The following is a 12,500-nucleotide window of genomic DNA, read 5'->3' as shown; positions in this document are numbered from 1 at the left end:
AGAGAGCGTATGAGAGAAAGAAAGAGAGAGACCCACAGGCAGACCGACCGACCGACAGACAGACAGACAGACAGGCAGGCAGATGTTGTAATTAGACCAAAGAATTATAGAGAAACGGAATATCTGATTCACTGAGCCACATTGGTCAGACGTCCGTTCTTGGCCTGACTGACCTACAATATAAGACTGACCAGTCGCTTTGTCCTGGTCAGGACGGTCTGTACAGAGATATGTACACATTGGTTTGTAGCAAAAGATACACAAGACAATGGCGGCACCCATCTACATAGCTCTCGTTGTTTTGGCTGGTGAGTGAACAAGCATTTGATGGAGAAAATGTCTGGTGTTATTGTTGCTCTTGCCGTTTGCATTTTAGCGCGTACGTCCCTTTGTTCATGTTGTAACTATGATCATAAAATTGTATATGATGTGAATCAGCTTCATACTCAGATATGAGGGTCTGCACATGAAGTAACTATATTTACGCTATATTAAATGCAAAAAGGTTGTTGCATTTTTAGAACTATGATTTTGGTCGTAGGAGAGTTCTCTCTTTTCACATTATTTTAGTCAAGTTTTGATTTCTTCTTGGGCTAGCCGCGTTTATGGGGGTGGTGCCCATATCCTCTCCCTCGCTGCCTTCACCTTTCCAGGCCCAGAATAGGATTCGGGGCCCATTTCCAACCAGGTGGACCAGAAAAAAGTTCGGTACTTTTGTGTTCGCCCCGTGCGAACCCGAACCGCTAGCGCGAGAAGCACCACTCTAGATAAAAAAAAAAATAAAAAAACCAAAAACGGGAAAGGAGGAGATTAGAGTTAAAACTAGGACACGAATGAGTATATTTTAATCAATTTCATGGCGACGAGAATCTATGTTAGATTTGTAGATATATCTCGTAAGTTAGCTTTGGAAACTTGGTTTATTTTGATTTACTTTTCTTTAACACACGATTCCTCAATGCAAGATTAAACAAGACACGTAAAGAGATATCCCAACATTGAGTCAATCTGAAACATTTAGCCTGAAACTATAAGGTCAACACTTAAGACAACTCATCACCGAGACTACATGTAGTAATGCTTGGCTAACCAAAACCCGAAGACCGAGAGACTGGGCGCGCTGGACTTGAAGCATGAATCTAATTTGCATGAACCGATTGTTTCTTTATTTCTGAGCTATTTTTTTTAAGAATAAACAGAACATATCTATATATTTTTTGGAGTCAGGAATTGATAAGAAATACAATGCAATCGATTTTAATGACAACTTAAATGAACAAATTAATCACTGGATATTTAGCCCCCAAGCACAAATACAATCTCATAGTACAGACTGAGCCAAAGAATGTTTGAATAAAGTTTCAATCAATTTGCTTACAGAATTAAGTCACCACAGTGCAGCCTTAACTTTTGCAAAAATCGGATATGACATCATCAAAGACATTTGTCGAAAAAAAGGAAGAAAAAAAACCAGTGCGAGGATATCATCTGGAAAAATGCATGTGTAAAATTCCAGAAACGTCTGTCCGGTAGCTTTCCTGGATTTGCTCCACACACACACACACACACACACACACACACACACACACACACACACACACACACACTCACACACACACACACACACACACACACACACACACACACACACACACACATACACCATTATTACCCTCTTCTCGATTCCCAGACTACCTTAAAACATTTATTCAAAACTTGGCTAAATGTAAAACAGTTACTGTATCAACTGCCTGCACGCGAGCAGACACAGTAGCTGAACAAATGCAAACACATCGACACAAATACATCTCTATTTGCCAGTCCAACCAACAATAAACAAACAAACAAACAAACAAACCGACCCAAAAAGGCTCCAAAAACAAGAACAAGCTACACGCCCAGGCCTTCCCCCACCCCTTGCTTTTGCCCCCCTGTCCACTGGAAGAGGATAGCAAGATTCTACAGACAGCCCCTGTTAACTGCCTGATACAAGTGCAAAGGTGTGATAAACGAAGTTTCAGCAATGAAAAAATAAGCTACTGGTAGCCACGTTTTCCCTCCCTTGAGCCAACAACACAGTGCACTATGGACTACTACCGTATTGATTTAAGGTTGCCGTGCCGTGTGGCATAGGACATCATTTTTTGTCACTTTGGTTAAAACGGAATTTACCCACAGAATAACGATAAATAATAAGTACACTTTTCTAGAGCGCATTTCCCATAAAGAGCTCCAAGCTCTCACAGACGACAAACACAACAACAACAACAACAACAACAACGACGACAACAAGAACGACGACGACAACAACAACAACAACAACAACAACAACAACAACAACAACAACAACAACAACAACAACAACAACATCGTCCTTAGCATGAATAATGACTGCAATCAATCCCGTGTGCACAGGATTGGTCGGAGCCCTCCCCCAGTCCAGGATCGAATAGTAGCCAATGGCAAGACCTCATTTTTTGATCCCTAAAACAGGAGGGTACAAGCAGTTACTGCATCCAGCTTTTTCTTCTGTGTATCATCCGTTGCATGAATAATGACTGCAATCAATCCTGTGTGCACAGGAGTGGTCGGAGCCCTCCCCCAGTCCAGGATCGAATAGTAGCCAATGGCAAGACCTCATTTTTTGATTCCTAAAACAGGGGGGTACCAGCAGTAACTGCATCCAGCTTTTTCTTCTGTGTATCATCCGTAGCATGAATAATGACTGCAATCAATCCTGTGTGCACAGGAGTGGTCGGAGCCCTCCCCCAGTCCAGGATCGACGCCCCAGGATGTGGCCAGACCCCACTGGCTAGCCGGGCTTTGTCCAGAATCGTGGGCGGTGTGGAGGCTTCCCCCTACAGCTGGCCTTTTATCGTACGTCCTGGTATAGTTCTTTTGTTGTTGTTGTTGTTGTATTTTTTGACCTCAGTTGCATGCAGGCTGCTTCAAACACTCCTTTAACTGTTTCCTTCTTTTTTTTTTCCTTTTTTTTCTTTTTTTTTTTGTAAATCGGCGGTGAGCATCCTTCTTCATTGGTCTTTTTTTCTTTTCACTTTTATTATTTTTTTTAACTCCAACCAAGGAGGTATAATACACTAACGAAAAATGGAAATTTTCTATTTACAATGGAAATACAAATATTTACATTTCAATTTGTCTACGTTCATTCTTCTCATTCTATGCAGAATCGCATAATAATTACTGTGTAATATACTACATACAAACCCAGAGGGTCTATGGGATAATTATCCTTGTCTTTCATCTTTGCAGATCTGCATGGATGTTATTTACCGCTAGAAAAACAAATCAGGAAAGCCTAAGGAATTTGTTTTTTATGTCAGCTAGAGCTGTTACGCAGACAGATCTGCAGGAGTTCTTTGCTTACCTCCCCTTTTGTTTCTTTTCCTAATCCACACCTATAACTACATGTATGTGTCTTTTGTTGTCCCCTTCCCCTCAAAAAAAAAAGTAAAAAAAAAAAATAAATAAAGAAGTAAACTAACAAATAAGGATACACAATAGTAGCGATATGCGAATTTCTATCACTCCTTCAAATGGGAAAATTTGATTACAAAGACTTGCAACCATCTCCGAATTGTAGGAGAACTAGGAGGATCTGCTGTAGCTTTACAAACATAGTAGCAAGACACCACACGAGGACACACGCCGTATGCCGTGAATGATGAATACAGTCGCATGCAGGTTGCTTCGACTCTTTTTGGGAGCCTGTTTCTCGCTTTTTGTGTGTCTTTTTAGTGTGATCATTCAACTCCAAAATTCTGTTATTATAAACAACTACTCATGTAAGTGACTCTATTTGTATCTTCACTTAGAGACTCCCCTATCTACATCAATAATCTAAATTTATTTTTCTTTATCATTTTAAGTTTCTTGATCGTAAATAATAATCAACAATATATTTAATTTCTAATGTTTTGTTGTTGTTGTTGTTGTTGTTGTTGTTGTATTTTCCAGTGCAGCTTGGAGTACAGTGGTCAACACATCTGTGGTGGCTCACTGGTCAAGAACTTGGCCGGTGTTTACTACTTTGTCACTGCTGCCCACTGTTTGGAGTAAGTCTAATAATTTCAATGTCTGAGAGACAAAGGGACGTAAGCACTAAAATGTCAAGTGAGTGTTATTCGAAACCAATCTCCTGGCACCTGAGAGAATAACAAGAATTGAAATAAACAAGAGACTTTCATCCTCAGATCTTACAATCGTGCGCTGTATCATTTGTTTAAGATTTATTTTAATAATTTTAAACATTATCTTCCTTATTTCACAGCCATTCACCTGCCGCGTTCGCCGTAAATACCAACTATGTTACGTCTCTGGCAATAAAATTGTACACCATTTCAAAGCTTCGCCAACCACATAAATGTCACATCAAACATGAATTTACTTTATGTGTGAGCCGACCTCACTCCAACTTAAATTTCATTTTTGGGGGGGGCAGTGTTCCATGCCTTTGCTCAGTGCACCTTATTCTAATCATGCTCACAATATCTCGGTTAACTGGTAATTTATCATGTCATCATTTCCAATTAACTAAGATTAATTCACGAAGTGTGCATTTATCTCATGAGATCATCACCCCCACCCCGCAACCCATGTATATAATTATAGTCTCCCTCTGTTTTTAAATACTTGGGCACAACTCTGCATATATTCCAATGCATCTCCTCCTTTTTATATTTAGTCAAGTTTTGACTAAATATTTTAACATCGAGGGGGAATCGAAACGAGGGTCGTGGTGTATGTGCGTGTGTGTGTGCGTGTGTGCGTGTGTGTGTGTGTGTGTGTAGAGCGATTCAGACTAAACTACTGGACCGATCTTTATGAAATTTGACATGAGAGTTCCTGGGTATGAAATCCCCATACGTTTTTTTCATTTTTTTGATAAATGTCTTTGATGACGTCATATCCGGCTTTTCGTGAAAGTTGAGGCGGCACTGTCACGCCCTCATTTTTCAACCAAATTGGTTGAAAATTTGGTCAAGTAATCTTCGACAAAGCCCGGGGTTAGGTATTGCATTTCAGCTTGGTGGCTTAAAAATTAATTAATGACTTTGGTCATTAAAAATCTGAAAATTGTAAAAAAAAATAAAAATTTATAAAACGATCCAAATTTACGTTTATCTTATTCTCCATCATTTGCTGATTCCAAAAACATATAAATATGTTATATTCGGATTAAAAACAAGCTCTGAAAATTAAATATATAAAAATTATTATCAAAATTAAATTGTCCAAATCAATTTAAAAACACTTTCATCTTATTCCTTGTCGGTTCCTGATTCCAAAAACATATAGATATGATATGTTTGGATTAAAAACACGCTCAGAAAGTTAAAACAAGTCGCGTAAGGCGAAAATACAATATTTAGTCAAGTAGCTGTCGAACTCACAGAATTAAACTGAACGCAACGCAACGCAGCAAGACCGTATACTCGTAGCATCGTCACTCCACCGCCCGTGGCAAAGGCAGTGCCCGTGGAATTGACAAGAAGAGCGGGATATTCGTTGCGCTGAGAAGGATAGCACGCTTTTCTGTACCTCTCTTCGTTTTAACTTTCTGAGCGTGTTTTTAATCCAAACATATCATATCTATATGTTTTTGGAATCAGGAACCGACAAGGAATAAGATGAAAGTGTTTTTAAAACGATTTCGAAAAAAAAAATTTGTTAATAATTTTTATATATTTAATTTTTAGAGCTTGTTTTTAATCCGAATATAACCTATTTATATGTTTTTGGAATCAGCAAATGATGGAGAATAAGATAAACGTAAATTGGGATCGTTTTATAAATTTTTATTTTTTTTTACAATTTTCAGATTTTTAATGACCAAAGTCATTAATTAATTTTTAAGCCACCAAGCTGAAATGCAATACCGAACCCCGGGCTTCGTCGAAGATTACTTGACCAAAATTTCAACCAATTCGGTTCAAAAATGAGGGCGTGACAGTGCCGCCTCAACTTTCACGAAAAGCCGGATATGACGTCATCAAAGACATTTATCAAAAAAATGAAAAAAACGTTCGGGGATTTCATACCCAGGAACTCTCATGTCAAATTTCATAAAGATCGGTCCAGTAGTTTAGTCTGAATCGCTCTACACACACACACACACACACGCACAGACAGACAGACAGACACACATACACCATACCCTCGTTTCGATTCCCCCTCGATGTTAAAATATTTAGTCAAAACTTGACTAAATATAACAAAGAGAGGTACAGAAAAGCGTGCTATCCTTCTTAGCGCAACTACTACCCCGCTCTTCTTGTCAATTTCACTGCCTTTGCCATGAGCGGTGGACTGACGATGCTACGAGTATACGGTCTTGCTGAAAAATGGCAGCTACTTGACTAAATATTGTATTTTCGCCTTACGCGACTTGTTTCTCTTTCAATGCTTGAAATGTCTCTTTTCTTGTCCCACCCAAACAACAGCCTCCAAGCCCGCTTCTACAGCATCCGCTGCTCCATCCACGACCGCTTCGGCAGCAACCCCTACAGCCAGAGCTTCTCCATCACCAGCATCTTCAACCACGAGCAGTACAACCCCAACACCTTTGCCAACGACATCTCCGTCATGGTGCTCAGCACGCAGCCCGCAGAGAATAACTACCTGCAGCCTGTGTGCCTTGCCTCTCAGGACTACTTTGGGGGCGAGACCAGCTTTGTCATCGGCTGGGGCACCCTCTCTGAAGGTGAGACTGAGATGATGTGGGGAGAGTTGTGGCGGTGTTGTCTGTGCCCTGTCGTGGGACAAAACAGAAGCAATGAAAAAATAGACTCATAGTTTTAAAAAAGTTTAAAATTGATAATGAAGTATATTATTTTATGTGGCTTGTTTTTACTGTTACACACACAGCCACATACACACCGAAGACACACAGACCGTGACACAGACTCATGCATGCACACACACACACGCACACACACACGCACGCACGCACGCACGGACGCACACACGCACGCACACACACGCATACAAACACACACACACACACAAACCCACACACAAATACACACACACACACACACACCGTATCTGTTGTTTGTACAGGTGGCAGCGCTGCCAGGCGCCTGATGGAGGTGTCCAAGCCTATCCTGCCCCCCACTCAGTGTCGCAGCGCCTATGGCAATGAGTTTGACTCCAACACCATGGTCTGCTCGGGCATGCTGGGCGTAGGGGGCAAGGACGCCTGCCAGGTGGGTACTTGATGTGTGCTTGTCTGATTCGTTGTTGTTGTTGTTGTTGTTGTTGTTGTTGTTGTTGTTGTTGTTGTTGTTGTTGTTGTTGTTGTTGTTGTTGTTGTTGTTGTTGTTAAGCGTAGGTGTCAAAGATGTCTGCCAGGTAGGACTGGCTACTTGCAGTGTCTCAGTATGATTGATTGTTGCTGTTGTTGTTGTTGTTGATGTAGTTGATGTTTGTATTATTCTTAGTATTATTATTAGTAGTAGTTGTAGCAGTAGTAGTAGTAGTAGTGGTAGTAGTAGTAGTAGTAGAGAGAGAAAGCGAGTGAGAGAGAGAGAGAGAGAGAGAGAGAGAGAGAGAGAGAGAGAGAGAGAGAGAGACAGACAGACAGACAGACAGACAGACAGACACAAAGAGAGAGAGAGAGAGAGAGAGAGAGAGAGAGAGAGAGAGAGAGAGAGAGAGAGAGAGAGAGAGAGAGAGAGAGAGAGAGAGAGAGAGAGAGAGAGAGAGAGAGGGAGGGGTACTTTTAACTGAGTGTCTCAAAGTACTGAATTCACGGTCTTCTTGACAAAGATAAGCACTCCCCTAAACTGACCCTAAAATCGAGTTCCTTCACTATTCAGATTACTTTAGACTTACCAGGGCACCTCGCTATCTTTGCAATCGTTACTTTTCGAACTTTGCACTGACCTAAGAAAAAAAAATTGGCTTACTTTACTGCTTAGATTTTTGTATCTGTAATGTAATCTTGTACACGATTTAGAACAATTTAGAATGGACGTCATGACACACATTGTTTGTCATGTTTTCAAAACTCTGTCGGTATTTGTACATGTCGCATTTGGTTAGTATTTATCAATTCCTGTGCAGACATCTGAAATAAAGCAAACCAAGCAATTGTCACTAACGCACACACGCACGTTTGTAAATGTACACTTACTCAGATACGCACGCACAAAAACTAATACCATACACACAAACACAAACACAGACATACCAACACACACGCACACACACACACACACACACACATACACACACACACACATACACACACACCCACCCACCCACACACACACACACAAACACACACACGCACATACACACACACACACATACACACATACGCATACACACATACACACACATACACACACACATATACACACACACACACATACACACATACACACACGCACGCACATACACACATACATACATACACACACACACACACACAGTACAAACAGTACACATGTTTTTAATCCAGGTCGGAACTAACACGAGTCAACTTATTTGATGACCTAGAGATGGACATGGTATCAATGTCCCACCTCTGTGTCACCGCCGTGATACGTAAACGACCTCAGCCATTTTGTCAGAAAGGCAGGTGACTAATTACACCTACACATGCAAACGCCTGGGAGCCGCTACTCTAGTTGCTGCTAGCTTCCGACTGGGACGAAGTGACTTGAATTTACAAGTAATCTCTGACGAAGAACAAACTAATGTTGTGTGTACCCGAACAGTGAGTTTAGCAACATTCTGTGATCTACCTCGTTTTTAAAATGTTTCGGCAGAAGTCTGGTTATTGTTCACATTCCTTGGAATGCATCGCCTCGTATTTCACTGTTTGTGATGATTGTGTTACACAGGGAGACAGCGGCGGTCCTATGGTGTCCTTCAGAAACGGAGCCTGGGAGCTTGTGGGTGAGTGTTCTGCGTGTGATGCTGTGATGCAGGTTGTCAACAGTCTGCTTTGTCATCAAGAGTTGTATCTGTTTTGTTGTTGTCATGTAGGTTGTCAACAGTCTGCTTTGTCATCAAGAGTTGTATCTGTTTTGTTGTTTTCATTCGGGTTGTCAACGGTCTGTTTTGTTACCAAAAGTTGTTGCTGTTTTGTTGTTGTCATTCGAATTGTCAACAGTTTGCTTTGTTACCAAACGTTGTATCTGTTTTGTTGTTGTCATTCGAATTGTCAACGGTCTGCTTTGTTACCAAAAGTTGTTGCTGTTTTGTTGTTGTCATTCAGGTTTTCTAGAGTCTGATTTGTCACCAAGAGTTGTATCTGTTTTGTTGTTTTCATTCGGGTTGTCAACGGTCTGCTTTGTTACAAAAAGTTGTATCGGTTTTGTTGTTGTCATTCGAACAGTCTGCTTTGTTACCAAACGTTGTATCTGTTTTGATGCTGTGATTTAGGTTGTCAACGGTCTGCTTTGTCACCAAGAGTTGTATCTGTTTTGTTGTTTTCATTCGGGTTTTTAAGTCTACTTTGTCACCAAACGTTGTATCTGTTTGTTGCTGTAATTCAGGTTTTCTAGAGTTTGCTTTGTTATCAAATGTTGTATCTGTTTTGTTGCTGTGATTCCGGTTGTCAACAGTCTGCTTTGTCACCAAAAGTTGTATAGATGATTTGTTGCTGCGATACAGGTTATCCACAGTATGAAACTTGTATCACCAAAAGATGTTTCTGTTTTGTTGCTGTCATTCAGATTGTCCACAGTCTACTTTGTCTCCAAACATTGTATCTGTAGCGTTGCTGTTGTCAACAGATCATTGTCATAAGTATTTGTGTTTGTCAACCTAGTTTTGGTTGTTCCTTTGTTGTTTCTATATGCGCATGGCACGGGTTTGTTGTGTGGGACGGGGGTAGGGGGTAGGTGTCTCCTAAACATCACTACATCTACAGGCTTAAGATACTCCTACCCCTAATACCTGATACAGTTGTTAGTGCCCGTGGTTCCTTTTCACGCTTTATTGTCATCCTTTCTGTCTATGTCCTTTCTTGTTTATTTTCAGTGGTTGTCGTTCCTTTTGCACTTTCGATTTCATTGCATTTTCTTTTTTTTCTCAATTAGAAGTCCCCCCCACCCCCCCTAATATTTTAATCTTTCAAAGCAATATTTTCCCCTTTTTCTTTCTTATATTTTAAATTCAGTGTTGTAGCTTGTCTTCTGGATATTAACACACATTAGTTTCCTTGTATTTTGACTTTTTTTTATTAACCAATTTTAATCCTGATGTTAAATATTTCTGTCACCCTCCCTTTTTTCTATGTCGCATCAAATGTAGTTAATACACTTCAATATTAATATATCACACATGCACAGGTGTGGTGAGCTGGGGATATGGATGTGCCCGTCCTGAATACCCGGGTGTGTACGCTGACGTGTACCAATACAGAAGCTGGCTCAATGGCAAGATCAACTAAACTGTGTTCGATTTCACGTGCTAAGTTGATCTGCGTTGCACAGCGTAATTCAGATGCATCAATACTTGACTTGACAGGTTGTTCCGAAAGGCATTTGTCATTTTTGAGTTTGCGTTTGAGCTGTGATGTCACTAATAAACGTTGTTTTATTTCTTTTTTGGTTGCTCCTTACAAGTGAGAAAGCGACCGGATGAGTGACTGAGAGAATCCGGAACAAAAGAGAGAGAGAGAGAGAGAGAGAGAGAGAGAGAGAGAGAGAGAGAGAGAGAGACAGACAGACAGACAGACAGACAGACAGACAGACAGACAGAGAATGACAGAAAGATACAGACAAACAGACAGACAGACAAACAGACAGAAAGACAGACAGAAAGACAGACAGAAAGACAGACAGAAAGACAGACAGAAAGACAGACAGACAGACAGACAGACAGACAGACAGACTGAAAGACCGACAGACAAACAGACAGACAGACAGACAGACTGAAAGACCGACAGACAAACAGACAGACAGACAGACAGACAGACAGACAGACAGACAGACAGACAGACAGACAGACAGACAGACAGACGGACGGACGGACTTTCATAATACGTCACAGAAAATCTATACAAACATTCTTTAATCCGTATTGCAGAAAATGCGATACATATTTCTCATTGGGTCCTGCATGACAAATAAAAGCACTGTACTTGTAGGTTACCTTCAAGAATCCTGCGAATTGTCTTGCTAGTTTATAAGCGATAACATCATTCGGACTGTACAGGCCAGGGTATCAAAATTCGCTACCTCTTCCACTAGGTATTTACGCGAAGTTCATGCGTACTTGCATGCTTTCCGCCATGTAGGAACCAGTCGGAAAGGTAAAATACTAGATGTTATGAGCAGAACGTTTGAAAAAAAAGTAGAGTCCTAAAAGGGCAGATGTCTAAAAAGGAGGGGTTGAAAAGGGGGCTTCCATTGTAGTCTGATGCGAGGGCCGCTGGGTAGTACAAGTTTCACAAGTTTTTGATAAGGTTTTGGCCCCCAGGGGGGGGGGGGGGGGCTTAGAAACCTCACAGCAACAAAATTAATCCAATAAAAAACAAGCATGCAGAGATACTAAATACAAATCATTACAAATAGAAATATCATGCCAAATCCATACACAATACCATTCTATCCTAAATTAACAAAACAAACTTAAGATGCGTGAAACAAATTGAAACAATCGTTTCAATTAACCTCTGCTTTACTTTTTATTCAATCATAATACTTAATAACATTAGGGTGGTGACAATAATAATTTCCTAACAAAATCTTCCGTTTATATTTAATTCTTTCATTTGAACATTTAAATAACAACAAGAGAGTCGATCATTTCCAACACACTACCAGGTTTCTCAAAAACAAAAGCGTGAGATAGTACTAAAATCTTGTCAAGAAAGTGTTTGTAACCGGAGCCCTAAGAGGGTCCGTATTCTCATTTGGAGTTCGTAGGGGGAGACTGAAGATTGCCAAGGAGAGCAACTATCTTTACTTTACTCTGGCCCTATGTAATGTTGCACAATCAGTTAGTCTATGCCTCGCGTTGTGTTCAAATACATTTGCCTACATTACTGGCTGACCTCGGTATTCAGAGGAAACCCTGTGTGTTTCTTAGTGTGCTAGATTGTGTGTAACAAAAATATTGTGGTGTATGTTTTGGATGCTAGAATTCGCTACGTACAGTTATAGCAACACATATTTACAGGACAACAGTCAAGGTGAGGCAGAAATTACAAGACATGATATGGAAGCAAGCTCACACACTTACATCCTGTCACCGACAGCACGGTATATTCACTGTCAAGCGAGCAGAAACCCCGTGAACACAGACTCAATCCCAGCGTCGACAACACCCTGAGATGAATAGAACGTCACAGTGACGACATCGCCGACCTTGAGGTTCAAGGCCACCCCAGCGTTCACGTGACTGCTGACGTAACCGTCGTTGTTGGCGGCAGCCACCCGTTTACCGTTGAGCCTCAGATCCACCCCGAAGCAATCTTTGGAGATGTCGACCCTGACGAAGAACATGTATTGGCCGTT

At 40.8% G+C, this 12,500-nt stretch overlaps 2 protein-coding genes across 2 annotated transcripts in view; one reads left to right on the top strand and one right to left on the bottom strand.

The window, feature by feature from the left end:
- Positions 1 to 268: 268 nt before the first annotated feature.
- LOC138952360 (trypsin beta-like) lies at positions 269 to 10,584 on the top strand. The gene is made up of 7 exons (XM_070324021.1): positions 269 to 308; positions 2,750 to 2,877; positions 3,979 to 4,076; positions 6,465 to 6,724; positions 7,084 to 7,229; positions 8,874 to 8,928; positions 10,329 to 10,584. Exons 1-7 carry the CDS (start codon positions 269 to 271, stop codon positions 10,427 to 10,429), a joined length of 828 nt encoding a protein of 275 aa, XP_070180122.1. The 3' UTR covers positions 10,430 to 10,584.
- A 453-nt stretch (positions 10,585 to 11,037) lies between these two features.
- Positions 11,038 to 12,500, bottom strand: part of LOC138958519 (cerebellin-1-like) — a 3,817-nt gene continuing 2,354 nt past the window's right edge. Inside the window, exon 2 of the mRNA XM_070329701.1 lies at positions 11,038 to 12,500. This exon is cut by the window's right edge and continues 152 nt beyond it. Within this exon, the coding sequence (XP_070185802.1) occupies positions 12,258 to 12,500 (243 nt within the window). The 3' untranslated portion in view covers positions 11,038 to 12,257.

Source organism: Littorina saxatilis, linkage group LG2, assembly GCF_037325665.1.
Source record: "Littorina saxatilis isolate snail1 linkage group LG2, US_GU_Lsax_2.0, whole genome shotgun sequence".
Classification (NCBI taxonomy): Eukaryota; Metazoa; Mollusca; class Gastropoda; order Littorinimorpha; family Littorinidae; genus Littorina; species Littorina saxatilis.
This window is presented reverse-complemented; position numbering and strand designations above follow the sequence as displayed.